The sequence below is a fragment of the Manis javanica genome, chromosome 9, assembly GCF_040802235.1.
Source record: "Manis javanica isolate MJ-LG chromosome 9, MJ_LKY, whole genome shotgun sequence".
In the NCBI taxonomy this organism is placed as follows: Eukaryota; Metazoa; Chordata; class Mammalia; order Pholidota; family Manidae; genus Manis; species Manis javanica.
The window spans coordinates 96,813,962-96,828,191 of record NC_133164.1 but is presented as its reverse complement, the minus strand read 5'-3'; the positions used below and the strand labels follow the sequence as shown (position 1 = coordinate 96,828,191).

General features: G+C 34.4%; 1 protein-coding gene across 4 annotated transcripts in view; it reads right to left on the bottom strand.

Moving 5' to 3' along the window:
* The window catches only part of PIK3C3 (phosphatidylinositol 3-kinase catalytic subunit type 3), a 146,350-nt gene that overhangs the window by 53,478 nt on the left and 78,642 nt on the right, over window positions 1-14,230 (bottom strand). For 3 of the 4 annotated variants that reach the window (XM_017660015.3, XM_017660017.3, XM_073212974.1), the window contains 6 exons: window positions 12,252-12,429; window positions 10,755-10,871; window positions 6,968-7,099; window positions 4,161-4,289; window positions 3,428-3,497; window positions 1,162-1,226 (listed from right to left, as the gene is read on the bottom strand). In XM_017660015.3, the coding sequence (XP_017515504.3) occupies window positions 1,162-1,226; window positions 3,428-3,497; window positions 4,161-4,289; window positions 6,968-7,099; window positions 10,755-10,871; window positions 12,252-12,429 (691 nt within the window). The remainder of the gene's footprint in view (window positions 1-1,161; window positions 1,227-3,427; window positions 3,498-4,160; window positions 4,290-6,967; window positions 7,100-10,754; window positions 10,872-12,251; window positions 12,430-14,230) is intronic. The other variant, XM_017660016.3, reaches the window with a different exon arrangement.

The window sequence follows — 14,230 nt, the reverse complement described above, 5'->3', positions numbered from 1 at the left end:
ACATATAATTGTATCACAACTAGGGTTTATTACACTGAAAGTATACATAACAAGACGAGTGTGGGAAAAATACACTGGCAAAGTCTGGCGAAATCTATGCACAAGCCTTCTTGATCTCTTCTGGAAGGGGATACACTGAGTATACTTACTACTTTTCTCCAACAGAAAAAAAAAAGGGCATACAGGTACAATGTTTCTGTCCAAGAAAGCTGATTAGTGACTCAGCATATATGGTTCTTATGGGGGCTAATCACATAGGCACTCTATCTAGCAATTATCAAATGAGAAAGCAGGCTGTTTGCAATAAATCACATTATTTGTAGTCTAGGTACAGTGAATCACCCTTACCAGTTAGCTAACAGACGGAACACACTGGAAGCCAAGTCACCAGATACCAGCCAAAGGCCAAGCAAGCAGGCCTTTCTAAAGACAGCAGCCTCAGCCTACTTTGTTAACTCCTTTTGCAACAAAGAGTTCAGCAGTCACTCAAGGTTATAAAGCTGGAAAGATGCATAACCAAACTTGAACCCTAGGCAGTCTGAGATTCTCGACTTGAGCTTTAACCATTGCATGTGACTGCACCCCAAACCAAAGAACAGAATAAGCACTTGCTTTGCCAAGAAATTAGTGTTCCTTTTCTACAAATCTAAGCTCATACAGAATTACTGTGTAAAAAACTCCAAAGATATACATGCCTTAATCCTACAAACAACTCACCATTTCTTGTATTAAAGGAGAACAATGAGGATGAAGTGGGGAATAGGGATCTTAAGAAAGGAACTGTGCAAAACATGTACAAGCAAGAATATCACTGTAGCACTGTTCCAAATAAGAATAAACATTGGAAATAATAAAAATGTTCATTAATGGTTAAAAAAATGATAGTATTTTCATAGTCTGGAAAATAGTATAACCATAAACTTTAACAGATTTTTTATTTGTTCAGCAGTAATTTCTAATCCCTTATTATGTGCCAGGCACTGTTTAAGGAATTGAGCATCTGCATGAATGAACATGGAAGAACTCTCAGGACAGGAAAACAACTTGAGGGAAGAAGGAGAGTTTCATTTTTAATTCTATATGCCTTTTGTAAAGGTTGAATTTTTTTTATAACAAGAATATGCCCATGAATTGTATAGACCTTTAAAATACATACTGTACCTGAATACTTCCTTCTGTATCAAGAACTTCAGCAACAGGAACTGACTGGATGAACTGCATGAAGCCTACACAGAAATATATGCACTGCATTTAGCACAGCTATTGATTAAGCAATTAAAATAAAGATCCTGCTAAAAAGAACCTTCATTTGAGAATGCGTACACTTCACATCTGAAGAGCTTAAAGAGGTCTGTAAACAATATTAAGCTTATACTGGCTTAATATTGTTCTAAGTCATAGGAACTACAAGGATACTTTTTTTTCAATTAAGTGGATTTAATGTGTATGTTTCTTTAAGCCAATTTATATTATTTACACAAAGAACAAAAGTAATAGGAAGAGCTTCTGAAATCTGGCACAAGAATGCCTTTTTTCCTGTAGTTTTATAATATATATATATATATAAATTAAAATCACTTTAAAAAATCTGAAAATATGTATTATCAGTCACCTAAACCTGAAACTGCATTATATTCATTGGCTTTTCTGTTTCATACTCCATCTTCTGCCACCTCCAGAAGTGATGAGAGAAAAAGTGTAAATTTCTTAAACCACCAAAAAGAAGAAGAATGCAATAGTGTATAAGGCAAATGAGGATAAAACATAAGCCTAGTAAGTCTGGAGACAACAACAGAAGTATAAAACAAGAAATATATGAAAAAACTCTAAGCTGAGTGAAGGAAACTATTTCAGATCATAACAATCTGGTTTTGGTGAACTTTACCTTGTAATTATTTACATGCAAATTACTTCAGAGTTAGTAATGTCTCATTCATTCTTTATCACAAATATGGAATAGTCACATTATTCACATAAGAGATATTAATTTCTTTTCTACTATGTAGCAAGAATTTTGCCAAGGAAAACATAAAGCCTTGACCCTGCCTTTATAGATCATACAAGCTTGCAAATTTTATTGGGATGAATATTATTTATGGATGAAAAGACACTATGAAACAGAATAGTGTAGGGACCTAAATTACAATAATGATCAGAGGACATCTGACATTTGAGCAGTATTTTGAGTGATAATGAAAGTTAACAGGTAAAGCTAAGGAGAAAGGATGTTAAAGGTAACAATCATAGCATATGTGATGGCTTGAAAGCTGAAAAGAGCATGGTACATCTGAGAAAATGGAAGGTAGCCTATGTGGCTACAGCCCAGGATGCAGGGGGGAAACAGGCAAAATGAGAGACTTGTGGGACAGGCAGAGGAGAGTGCCACACCATGTCAGAACTCGTAAACTAACCTAAGGTTTTTGTCTTTGTCCCAAGAGCAAATGAAAGCTAGTAAATTAAATTATGCAGGATAGGTAACACTTTAAACAAGATCATTCTAATAGGGAAATGAGAAGAGGAATTAAACCATCAAAAAGATTTGGGTGTGGCCAAGGGAAGGACAGAAAACCTAAAAGAGACACTTTGTTTCTCCAAGGTATCTGAGGATAAGAAGTTCTATGAATAACAAAACTATGGAATTCACAATAAGCATTAGGCAAACATTCCTCAGGAATCTTCCACCAAACCTCCAGATTATTTAATCAGAAAAATACTCTGTGTCAAGATGCTATATATCTACATAAAAAAAAATTACTTAATAAGGCAACATCATTTGCTAAGTGGTTTTTATAAGCAGAGCTCAGTACAAAGCCATTCTGGGTTATGGTAACTCTCGAAAGATGATTGAGGACACAGATTAACAACTAAGAAGCTGATTTGTGAACATTTTTGAGTGTAAACATCATAAAGGCATTAAATTTTCTTCCAGGTATGCTAAGTATTTCAGGCGAGAAAGACAGAAGGAGACAGGCTAGTCCAATTGGTCTTCAATGCTACAAATGAGATTGATCTCTAACACTCTTAACTTTCAATTAAAAAAAGGAAAAGTACAGTTGACTTTTGGCCAGCAATGGTTTCAAGTGTCCAGGTCTACTTATACTCAGATTTTTCTCAATACATATACTGGAAAATTTTTTGGAGATTTGTGGCAATTTGAAAAATATTTTATCTTCTCTACCTTTCTTTATCATAAGAATAAAGTATATATTCATATAACATACAAATATGTTAATCAGCCTTTATGTTAAGCTTCAGACTTCCAATCAACAGTAGGCTATTAATAGTTAATTTCTGGGGGGAGTCAAAATTTACATGCATATTTTTGACTGAATGGGGGATTGACACCATTAATCCCCACATCGTTCAAGGGTCAACTGTAGACTCATAGAGCACTGAAATATATAATCATGGTGTAAATTAAACTTACCATGTTTTGTACTAGTGGCTAATACTTTATAAGGTGTCAACTTCAAATCCAGATTTTCTTTCCTTAGCAGCTTTTGATCAAAAGATAAAATATATTAACGAAATATAAATATTGTTATGAAACAGCTTTGTAGTCAATAAGAGACTTAGTGTAATATAGAGACTTAGGGGGTAAACCTAAATGAAAGTTTAACTAAGATAATTAGGTAATTTGATTTTGATAATCAAAATAAATTAACTAAGCATTTACTTGATGGTTATGCCAAATTTTTTATCTTATTATAAATCACTATCAGTACTTTTCAATGCATAGTAGGATTCCTCCTACTGATTTATGCAGTTTTTTTCTGGTCATTAAGTATTTTAGAACTCAGAAAAAAGGAAATGAGAGCAAATATGTTCCTTCAAAAGCCAAGGACAGGAATGGGATTTTAAAAAGAAGATCATCTAGTTAACTAAGAGGAAGGAAATTAATTAAATCTGATATCAGAGAGAATTGGGAAAAGTTTTTATAAGAAGGAACACATGCAGTTTCATTTTATACTCATCACAAGAGCCATTTCTGTACTGTAGAAAAATAATTAGATTTGTTAAACATCAAGTGGAGACTGGTGAGCTTTCCAGGTTGTACTGGAGGTTACAAATACTTCTGTGTCCATATACAGCATATGCACTAAACGATATAGTTTGCCAATATGAAAAAATGTTCGCCATCAATATAAGATTATGTTCACCTTGTCCATGAGTGAGATGATTTGAAGAATAAGTTGATCTTGGCGTAAATCATCCCCATGCTTAAATATAACTGGATATTTGCCTCCATCTTCTGTCTTAAAGAACAACTGTGCAGGCATAAGAGCACTCTGGAATAAAAATACTGTTTTCAAATTTGGATATAAATTAACACATAAAGATTTACTGTACACAGAAAAAAATAGTGACATGTAAGGTAAACAAATAGGTAAACAGATTCTAAAGAAATCGAGGTATTGGCAGCAAAATGCACTAGGATACCACCTTGGAGAGAACAACGAGCTAGCTAATAGATGACTACATGGCATAAAGAGCACAAGCCCTGGAGTCAGTCACAGATACGAATCCAGACTAGTGGGATGATGTTGGATATATTCTTTAACCTGTTTCCTCACCTGTAAAATAAAGATAACAACTTCTTCTGCAGAGTTGCTTAGGTGATCAGAAACCACAGAAGGTCAAAACACTGACACCATGCCTGATACACAGCAGATGTTCTATATATTTGTCATCATTATTTTATTATAAAGACATACTGGATATAATAGACCATATAAAAAGTCAAGAGCCCTGGTTACTAATGGCACTATATGACTGACTGTGCAGCTTGAGACTCAAATTCCTCTTTTATAAAATGAGAGATCTCAAAAATCTTTATCTTTTATTCTGTAACAATTATGTTTTTCCCCAGAATCTTCCCCGTAACTAGATGAAATCTCTGATTTAGTTTAGGTGTATGTTTAAATCAACAAATAATGAAATTAAATTTTCTTCAGAAACAAAACTTCAATAGAGTAGCACACTGAGACCATTATTTGGAGATAAAAAGTCAGAAAACTATTCTTAAATAGATACCTTATTGGTACTCATCGTTAGGAAGAAATTAAGATGTAAATTTAGAGATATTTATAATAATCTAAAAAAAATTACTGAGTCTGTCAAAGAAAACAAATGACAATAACCTTAATTTACACAGCACTGAGAAATAATAGCACAAAAGTGTCACATAAAGGGATGAACAGACACGTGACAAAGCAAACAGAGTAAAACATTAACAGAATCAAAACAGTAGGTATACAGCTGTTGACTTTAAAATTTTTCTTCCTTTGCTGTATGTTTGAGAACTTTCCAATAAAATATTTAGGGGAAAGGCATAAGAAATGCTTTAAAAAATATGCTTAGAAATCACAACCTCTAGAGGACTGAAGCTCTGATTTTTAAAATGGACTTAAATTTGGAGTATCCTTTTATTACCCAACAAAAACATACTTTATATAAATGACCTAACAAGCATTTGTGACCCAAAAATTTGTGACCCAAAGAATTACTATAATACAGTTATGTAATAAATTTCCAAGAACCTTTAATCCTAACCTCCAACTCAGAAGTTTCAAGAATACCCACATACATCAGGGTTGGAAACAGAAAACAGGACTGGATATTAGGATCAAACAGATGTCCCATGATACTTTACTAACTGCTTTATGAATATAAGGACAAAAGGGTGCATAATATACATAACAATAGTGACAGGTATATAATCTTATACCCCAGCCTTACAACTCCTGCTCTATGTCTTAAAGATTCTTTTGTATCCTGTTGGAAAAAAAAAAAATGGTAAAACTACCTTTTTGTCTCACTGACCTTGATTAGTCAGTCCTTAGGGAACAAGAATATTAGGACCTGGTCTTGTTTGGGAGTTTCAGCCCAGAAGAACACCAGTTGTTACATATATACTGTCCTCTGTGTGGCCATTTATCTTTCAGCTTCCAGGACAAACTAAGAAATATTTGCATATTATCTCCTCTACCAGTATTTTTCAAATTGCAGGTTATAATCCATTAATGAGTTTTAAAATCAATTAAATAGATTGCAAGCAACATTTAAAAATTAATGTAAAGGAATAATTTTCAAAAAGATAGAACTACCAGAATCTATAACATGTTAAGGTTAATTACTGCTTTATGAAACCTAATGTTCCAGTAGTGTGAACTAGGCTGCAAGGGTGGTATTTAAACATACTGTTAAAAAAAAAATCTTAACTATTTCTTACTGTAACCACACCCTTTTTAAAATATACTTAAGTTGTCCTAAGAGCCCTTTGTCACCCGGATGCAAAGTAATATCCAGAGCAACTCATGCCTTTCTATTCCTAGAATCACAAAACCTAAACACCACATCTCATAGAGACCTTTCATTATAATGCCAAGCAGATGATGTTTTCACAGGTAATGGTGCTCAGCCCTTTGGCCAGATTAAACAGCTGCCACAAGCTGTTTCTAACTATCCAAGTGATGGTCAGCCAAAAGAAAGACTGGCATGCTATTAAGGACTTAAAGAGAATTACTACTTGAAAACATGAGAAAAAATTTAAGTCACGGGAACACATAAGAGAGTTGAGAAGTGCCAAAAAGGTAAACTGGGACTCACTGCTAACTATGTGAACTTACTAACTGAACATATAAGTTTTACAATTTAACTTTTTAAAAAAAGTTAAAATGGAAAAACATAGGGTCTGGCTCTGATGAATATAAATAGTTCAAAGAATTGAAGATTGAAAAATGACTCAGATATTAAAATATTCTACATATTTCATATAAAAATGGCTACTGGTAACACAAAATCTTTAAATACTCAAAATAAAAGGTACTTTTTAAATACAGAATTTACTAAATCAAATAAAACTATAGATATTACCCACAACGTAATAATATTTTAAGGTAGTGTCTCTGTTGTAGCTTTAAAGAATTAGGTTCCAATCATATACATTAAGATCCATCACAATTACCTTAAATAGAGTAGCTGTTTCTGGGATTATTCCTCTAATTTTCACTTGGGGTTCTAAAGGCAATGGGATAAGTTCCACATCTGACAAGTTCATTTTTTCATTGTCTCCAAGCAATGCCTGTAGTCTCTCATTCTAGATGAACAAAATCAGTAAGGATTCATTAGGTTACAATGGAAAAGTAGTTTGTAAGACATGGTAAAGACATAAAGACTGATTCCATTGACTTTAAAATACTTGCAAAGCTTCATAAAAGTATGTACAAAGTAAAATAAAGAAGATAGTGTATATGTGAGAGACAAGCACTTTTACAATCCACCTGACAAAAGTAAGCAGCATGCTTTAAAAGTAGCAATTACTTGACACTGAAAATCTGGATTTTCTCTTGCTGCAGCTGAGCATCAGGAATATACACAAGCTGGACTTAAAGAGTCCATTTTTATTGTCAAAGAATTTGTGAAACCACAAAGAGAAACGAATTTCATTTGAAGCTTAATTCTGCATGAATATTAAGCAATAATGTCATTATGCTGCTTTAGTGCATGATGTAGGTTTAACAAGTAATCTCAATTCACTAAGAAACATGGACTCTACCTTTTACTGTTCATTAACTCTGTCTGATTAAACTTCCTAAGATATCATTTATTTTCTTCAGTTCACATGCATACTGCATTGAACCAAGATTTCAGAAAATGAGAAATTCAAGTCATGGTGAACAGCTTTGTCATTTAGGAGCATCTATAATGTTCAGACCAAGCCCTTCCATTCAATTTCAAAAGAACAATCTATTTCCTTTGAAAGCCATGAGAAATCTTGCTTTCTTTAAAGGGCAAAACTTGGATTACCAATCCCAGCAGAATAAAACACCTGGACTCTAATGCCATTGAAAGGAGGTATGCATCAAAAGAGAGGACTTTGGAATGAATGTGGTGGTAGTTCAGAAAAATAACATGTTTCAAAGACCACCAAGACATAAAATTCAATGTTTTCTTTTCAGAAATACTCCCAATTCTCCTTCTGAATCATGCAAGTTCAAGGTAAGAGCAACTGAAAACCGGTATTAATTTCTACATATACCTTACAAAAATTAGTAAATCTACTCAGTAACTGAAGGTTTGATCAGATATACTAGTGTGAAATAATGTCAACTAGTTTGAATTTCAAGTTATCCAGCATACCAATTTCCAGTTGGTGTGCTAATAAACAATAAAACAGAAAGCAGGTGAGAAATCAAGCCACTTCTCCCCACCTCAACTGCCACGAGCCCTGGAATCCAAGCCACCATCACTTCTCATCTTGATTATTCCAACAGCCTCCTGACTGCTCTCTTTCAAGCTTTGCCTCTTACAATCTCTATTGAAAATAAGTAAGTACTGTTGCTAAAATCAAAGTCAGATCACATCACTCTTCTGTTGAGAACCTCTAATAACTTCCACTCTGAACTTATATTCAATGATGAAGTCCAATTCCTTGTACTGGCTTACAGGGATATATTTCATCCATTGTGGAGTACATCTATGATCTCAGTCCTCTGTCTTCATCTCCTACTGTTCTCCCCCATGGTACCTTTGCTGCAAATACACTGGGCTTCTTCCCATTCCACAAACATGGCACATATGCTCATACACGTATGCTCCTACATCAGGGCCTCTGTACTTGCTGTTCCTCTGGCTGGAACAGTTTTCTCTAGATATTCCCACAACTTGCTCCATCACCTGCTTCAAATCTTTGGCCAAATGTCAGCTTCTCAGTGAGGCCTTCCTGTCTACGCTATTGAGAAGTCAAACACTGCCTTACAACTTGAAACCAGCACTTTCTGTTCCCCTTACTAACCTTATTTTTCTCCATAGCACACAACACTATCTAGAATACTATATATTTTACTTGCTTATTCGGTTAAATTTTCCCTCCAACAAGAATGTAAGCTCCATAAAGGCAGAGAATTTAATATTCACTGCTATATCCCCAGAACTTAGAAAAGTGCTTGGCTTGCAGTAGGCATGCGATTCATTAGTATTGCATAAATGAATGCGCTCACCTAAAGGATTAAAAAAGTGGAAAAAGACTACTTAACATTCAGTATGAAAGCTTTAATTTTTTTAGAAGTCAGTGGAAATGCATTTTTATTAGAACTCAAATATCTAGACTCAAAGACAAGCTCTTTCAACATGATTTTTCCTAAGCCAGAAGTCAACACAAGAAAGAAGATAGCAACAACATTATCATTTGTTTCACCCATTTGGCACTGAACTCAAGGATCACCATGTTACATATCTAACACTACTGCCCTCACCGTGATGTTTCTCCCTGTTTCATTATATGGGATGGAAAAGTGCTACATAGGATTTTAATTACTAGCAGTAGTCATTCCATTATTTCTATCAGTAATGGAAAGAATGGTAGTTGAAAGCAATCTTAGCATTTCGGCATGGTGCCAGGACTATGCCTAGTAAATCTGTGTAGTAAATAACATTAAATTTGTCTTTTACCACATCACAAAAAGATGTCTAAGATTTTTGGCCAGTGTTGAAACTGTATTTGGGATTGTCTAACTTATTAAAATACAGGTTATGTGGCAGAAAAACAATTCATGCTGTGGGGCCTTAAGTGATTCAAACAGGTAGTCATCATCCGGAACAGCTAAACCCGAGGTGCAGCCAGAGGCTCAGGTGTGCAGTGAATAGACGAGCACATCCTACAAAAACAAACTGGTTTAAATACATGCCCCACACTGACAGTCACCGGAACAGAGACTTCCTTTTGCTGGTGGGCATCTGGGGTCATACGGCTTCTCACACAGGCACCTCCGGGGAGGAGGGCTCCAGGAGAAATGCACTAAGGATACAGTTGCTGAATGATGATTTGTAATTCTTAATAACAAAGAAAATGCAAACAATAAAAAGGTACTTCTCTTCAGCCTATTTTTCTCATTCCTAACCTTGTGAACACTTCCTTGCACATGTATCTGCTAACATTTCTCTTTAGACCTGATACCTTGCCTTTGAACTCCTAACCCAATTTTTCATCTTTTCCTCTTTCCACATTCCTCTCACAAGTCTACATAACAACAGTAAAATGTGTCATGTTGTTTTATTTTACAAGGGCCATTTAGAAAGATCTACCTACTATGGGATAAGGTAACAGGAGATTATCAGGTGAATCCCTCATATCACTTAGATTTTCAGGTAGAAAAAAATGATATATGAAGACTGAATACTCATCTATTCTCATCAAGTAGAAGTCTCACTGTATAGAGAAAGATCACTGTCCTAGTTGTGAGAACAGGTAAAAAGCCAGTGTTGTTATGAATATCTAGTTTCACAATACATAAAGTCACTCTGGACTTTGATTTTTTCAAAATAATTCTAGTCTAAATGATCTCTAGAGATCCCTTCCATGTCAAATAGATTATACTCTAGGAAGCTAAGATTTTAAAGAGCCAATAAAACACTGTAGATAAAAATATGGACTCAGAATGCCTGGGTACAAATCCCAACACCAACACTTGCTAACTGAGGACATGAACAAATTACTTAACCTCTCTATCCCTACTTTCTCTTAGAATTGGTATAATAATAGTACCTAACTTACAGGGTTGTTGTGAGAATTAAATTAATATATGTAAACTCATAAAACAGGACCCCATACATAACTAGTACTGAGAAGTGTTCCTATTATATTTACATGATACGAATTTCATAAAATTGCCAACCCAAACAGACAAATCTCCGTATTTTATGACACCAAGACATTATGAGTCATAAACAGAAAGCAAAGCCCATGGGTCTACCTTTTTCTTACGATTGCCGCTTTCCCGCTGTACTGCCTTCATGAGATGCACCAGCCGGTCTACAAATGTCTGCTGTGCAGCCAGCAAAGAACGCATAACTCTGACAGACTTATCACCCTGAAGGGATTGAAAGAAGAGGAAAATTAGTTTCGACGAAGCATAATGATCAGGTTTCCTTTAATAGCATGGGTGATCTTTATTTATTCCTCTAATAGCTGCAAACTTCAATACAAAGTAAAATTGAAAAAGATTATCCTGATTCAGAGATAATGAGAAACTTGCTAGCTTCTTTAACCACCACCAACTCTTTCAACCAACAGTTGAAAATTATTTGAGTCTTCAGTGAAACTTACTCTATCAAAAACAGCACTTTTTCACATACAGTCATGTGGCACAATAAAATTCATTCACTCAAAATGCATTCACCCATTGATTGATAAAATATCTGGATACCTGTGAAGCCCAGAAATGTGCTGGGCATATGACACAATATTATCCTCAAGGAACTAAAAATATACTCAAAATACTCAAGTAGCAACATAATAGATGCTTGCTTAGTAAAATAAAAGTCATAAAAACTAAGTGTTAAGTATTATGCAGTGATTCCAAGTTCATAAAACCAATTTTCTCTTTTAATCTTCCCAATTACTTGATAAAGGGTAGCTGAGCAAATACCCTCATTTCAAACATGAGAAAATTTAAACTCAGAGAAAGTGATTATTTCTTCAGGGGTTGTTGACAAAGGCAGTAAGTGACAGAAACTAGATTAGAAAAGAGGACCAACCATTTGTTTGCCAATCAGTCTGATGTAGAGAAGCTCTCAGCTTTGAGGACTACATAAAGGTTTAGTCTCAAAGAGTCCAAAAGGTGTGATTTAAATTTTTAAAAACACGAAAGAGCAGATAAAAGATGCTATGAAGTAAAATATTTCTGTAGCAAATCACAGCCTGATGCTGTGAGTTTTCCTTCCATTGCCCATGCACCCTCTGCTGGCTGAACTGCAACACATTTCAGAATCACAAGAACACCATGGGAAAATGGCTTCACATATCTCGAAAAACTGTTTAAGAAGCAAAACACAAGTTACACAGAAAATATCTGCAATATAACCACTGCCAGCTTTCTGAAAGTGTGACTAGTCTTGATAAGAAAAAAAGAAAACAAAAAAGGGAAATAAGAAAGCACAAGTTTGGAGTTTTCTGGCTCCAGGTATAGGCTTATTTAAGTAAATAAGAAGTCAACAAACTTCCTGTCAGGGGCCAAGAAATAAATATTTTAGGCTTTGCTGGCCATACAGCTCCCATTTCAACTATCCAATTGCTATTGTAGTAAAAAAGTGGCCATAAATAATATAAAATAAATGAGTATGACTATGTCCCAATAAAATTTTATGTATGAACACTACAATTAGAATTTCACATTGTATCACAAAATATTCTTTTGATTTTTTTTAACCATTGAAAAATACAAAAATCATTCTTCACTCACAGAACATACCAAAACAGGCAACAGGCCAGTCTGGCTGGTCCTCTGTGTTTGCCATCCCCCACATTCAGTGGTTATGGTTACCTTCAGCAATGCTTGGCTGAATCGTCTCATTACATTCAAGTACATCTCATGGGTCTTTGGATCTCTCTGCTGAGTATCTTGATCTTCACATTCCACTATTACATACCTCAAAAATATGTTAAGTCATTCATATAAGGTGAAATGAAATTCAGATTCATTTTGTAAATCATCACACATTTCCATTAAAACAGAAAAGTCCCATTTGCAAAATTAATTAAGTGGAAATGATAAAACACATTTTATCATTAGTCTTTTAAAAGTGTTAAATTACAGGACAACATATATAACCGTCTATGAAAGGCAAATTAATAACAATAATGCTTTAATATATACAATATCCTAGATTTCCTAAAAATCTGGCTTTAAAATAAGCATTTTCACCCAGCACTTTACAAGGTATAAAGAGCATTAATATCTTCAGAAATCATCTTAAACTCACACATTCACACTAACTCACAAACAAGAATATTTTCATAATCTATAAAATACTTTTAGTATTATATAAGGCTCTTATTAGTCTACAAAGTAACTGTATAGGCAGTTTAGATTTCAGCAATGATCTGGATTATATCTTACAGATCATCTAATCCAGTGTTTCTAAGTGTTGTGACGCAAACCAGCCATACTAATAACCACATTTTATGTCGTAACTCAGGACACACAGTCACCTCTGTGCACACATGATACTCAAGACAGAAAAAGTTTGACAAAGGAACACCCTATGAATATATTAATAATGCTATTCTGTTCTATTTCATTTTTCTTTAACAGATGCTAGATTGTCTTTAAATTGTTTTCAACGGATCAAAATGTGTAGTCTGAAAAACACAGATCTAGCCCAACTTGTTGTATCAATAGTGAAACTTTAGAGGGCTGTCTTGCCTACATGACACATTAGTTTGGTTGTAGAGCTGAAATCAGAACCAAGGACTTGACTCAAAATTCTTTATGTGCTACTAAGCTTATTCTCACAATGTTTAATCTTTTAAAACCACATGAAACATATCAACTCCCTTAACTGATAGGGTTTCACAAATTTCAAGGTACAGTCACTTATTATTTTCCTTTATACTATTTCTTGGTAAGAGGATGTTCAGCCACTAGAAGGTACACTTTGTGAGAACAGAAACTTACCTTCTTTTAGGGTCTTTGCAATATACCCTCAGCATTCCCATTCTTGGCTCATAATATTAAATATATTATTGTTGAATGAATGAATGATTTCATTCTCATGGATTTAACCATTATCTCAATGTTGATAATTCTCAAATATGAATATATATCCCTTTTATCATTTCAAAGGTCTAATTTTACATTTCATTACATGGCCTGCTTTCATATTCATCCACCCTCATTTTCAAGCAATAGACTCCCATTCCAAGACACTGTCTGTCATTTTTAACTGAACATGTTTAAAACTGAACTTGCCATTCTAAATGACTTATTTTTCTATCACCATGGAAGGTACTATCAATATTCCAGGCATTTGGGGTAGAAATTCTCATGTAGCTGGATTTACAATCTCAAGTTTTCTCAAAAATCGGGCAGGGAACATAAATGTTTGAATCACTTGAATATAAGAGAAGTAAAGCTGTAGTCAAACCAGATATGCAAGATCTACTAAAACTGTCAACAGCACCTTGTATTTAATTTGTGGTCCATGCATCTACAGGCAAATGTAGCTCACATGCGCCTGCCTCAACCACCTATACTCAAGTAGTCACTAGACCCTATTTACTTTACCCTATAAAATGCTTCTTACAGTGGCTCTGTACTACTACCAGCCTCATCTGTAATCAACCATCAGATAACTCTTACCTGGCCTCTCCAACTCTAAAAGAAACCACTTATTGTTCAATACAATCATCCTAAATTTTTCTTTAAATGATTTTAACTGTGATCCACTT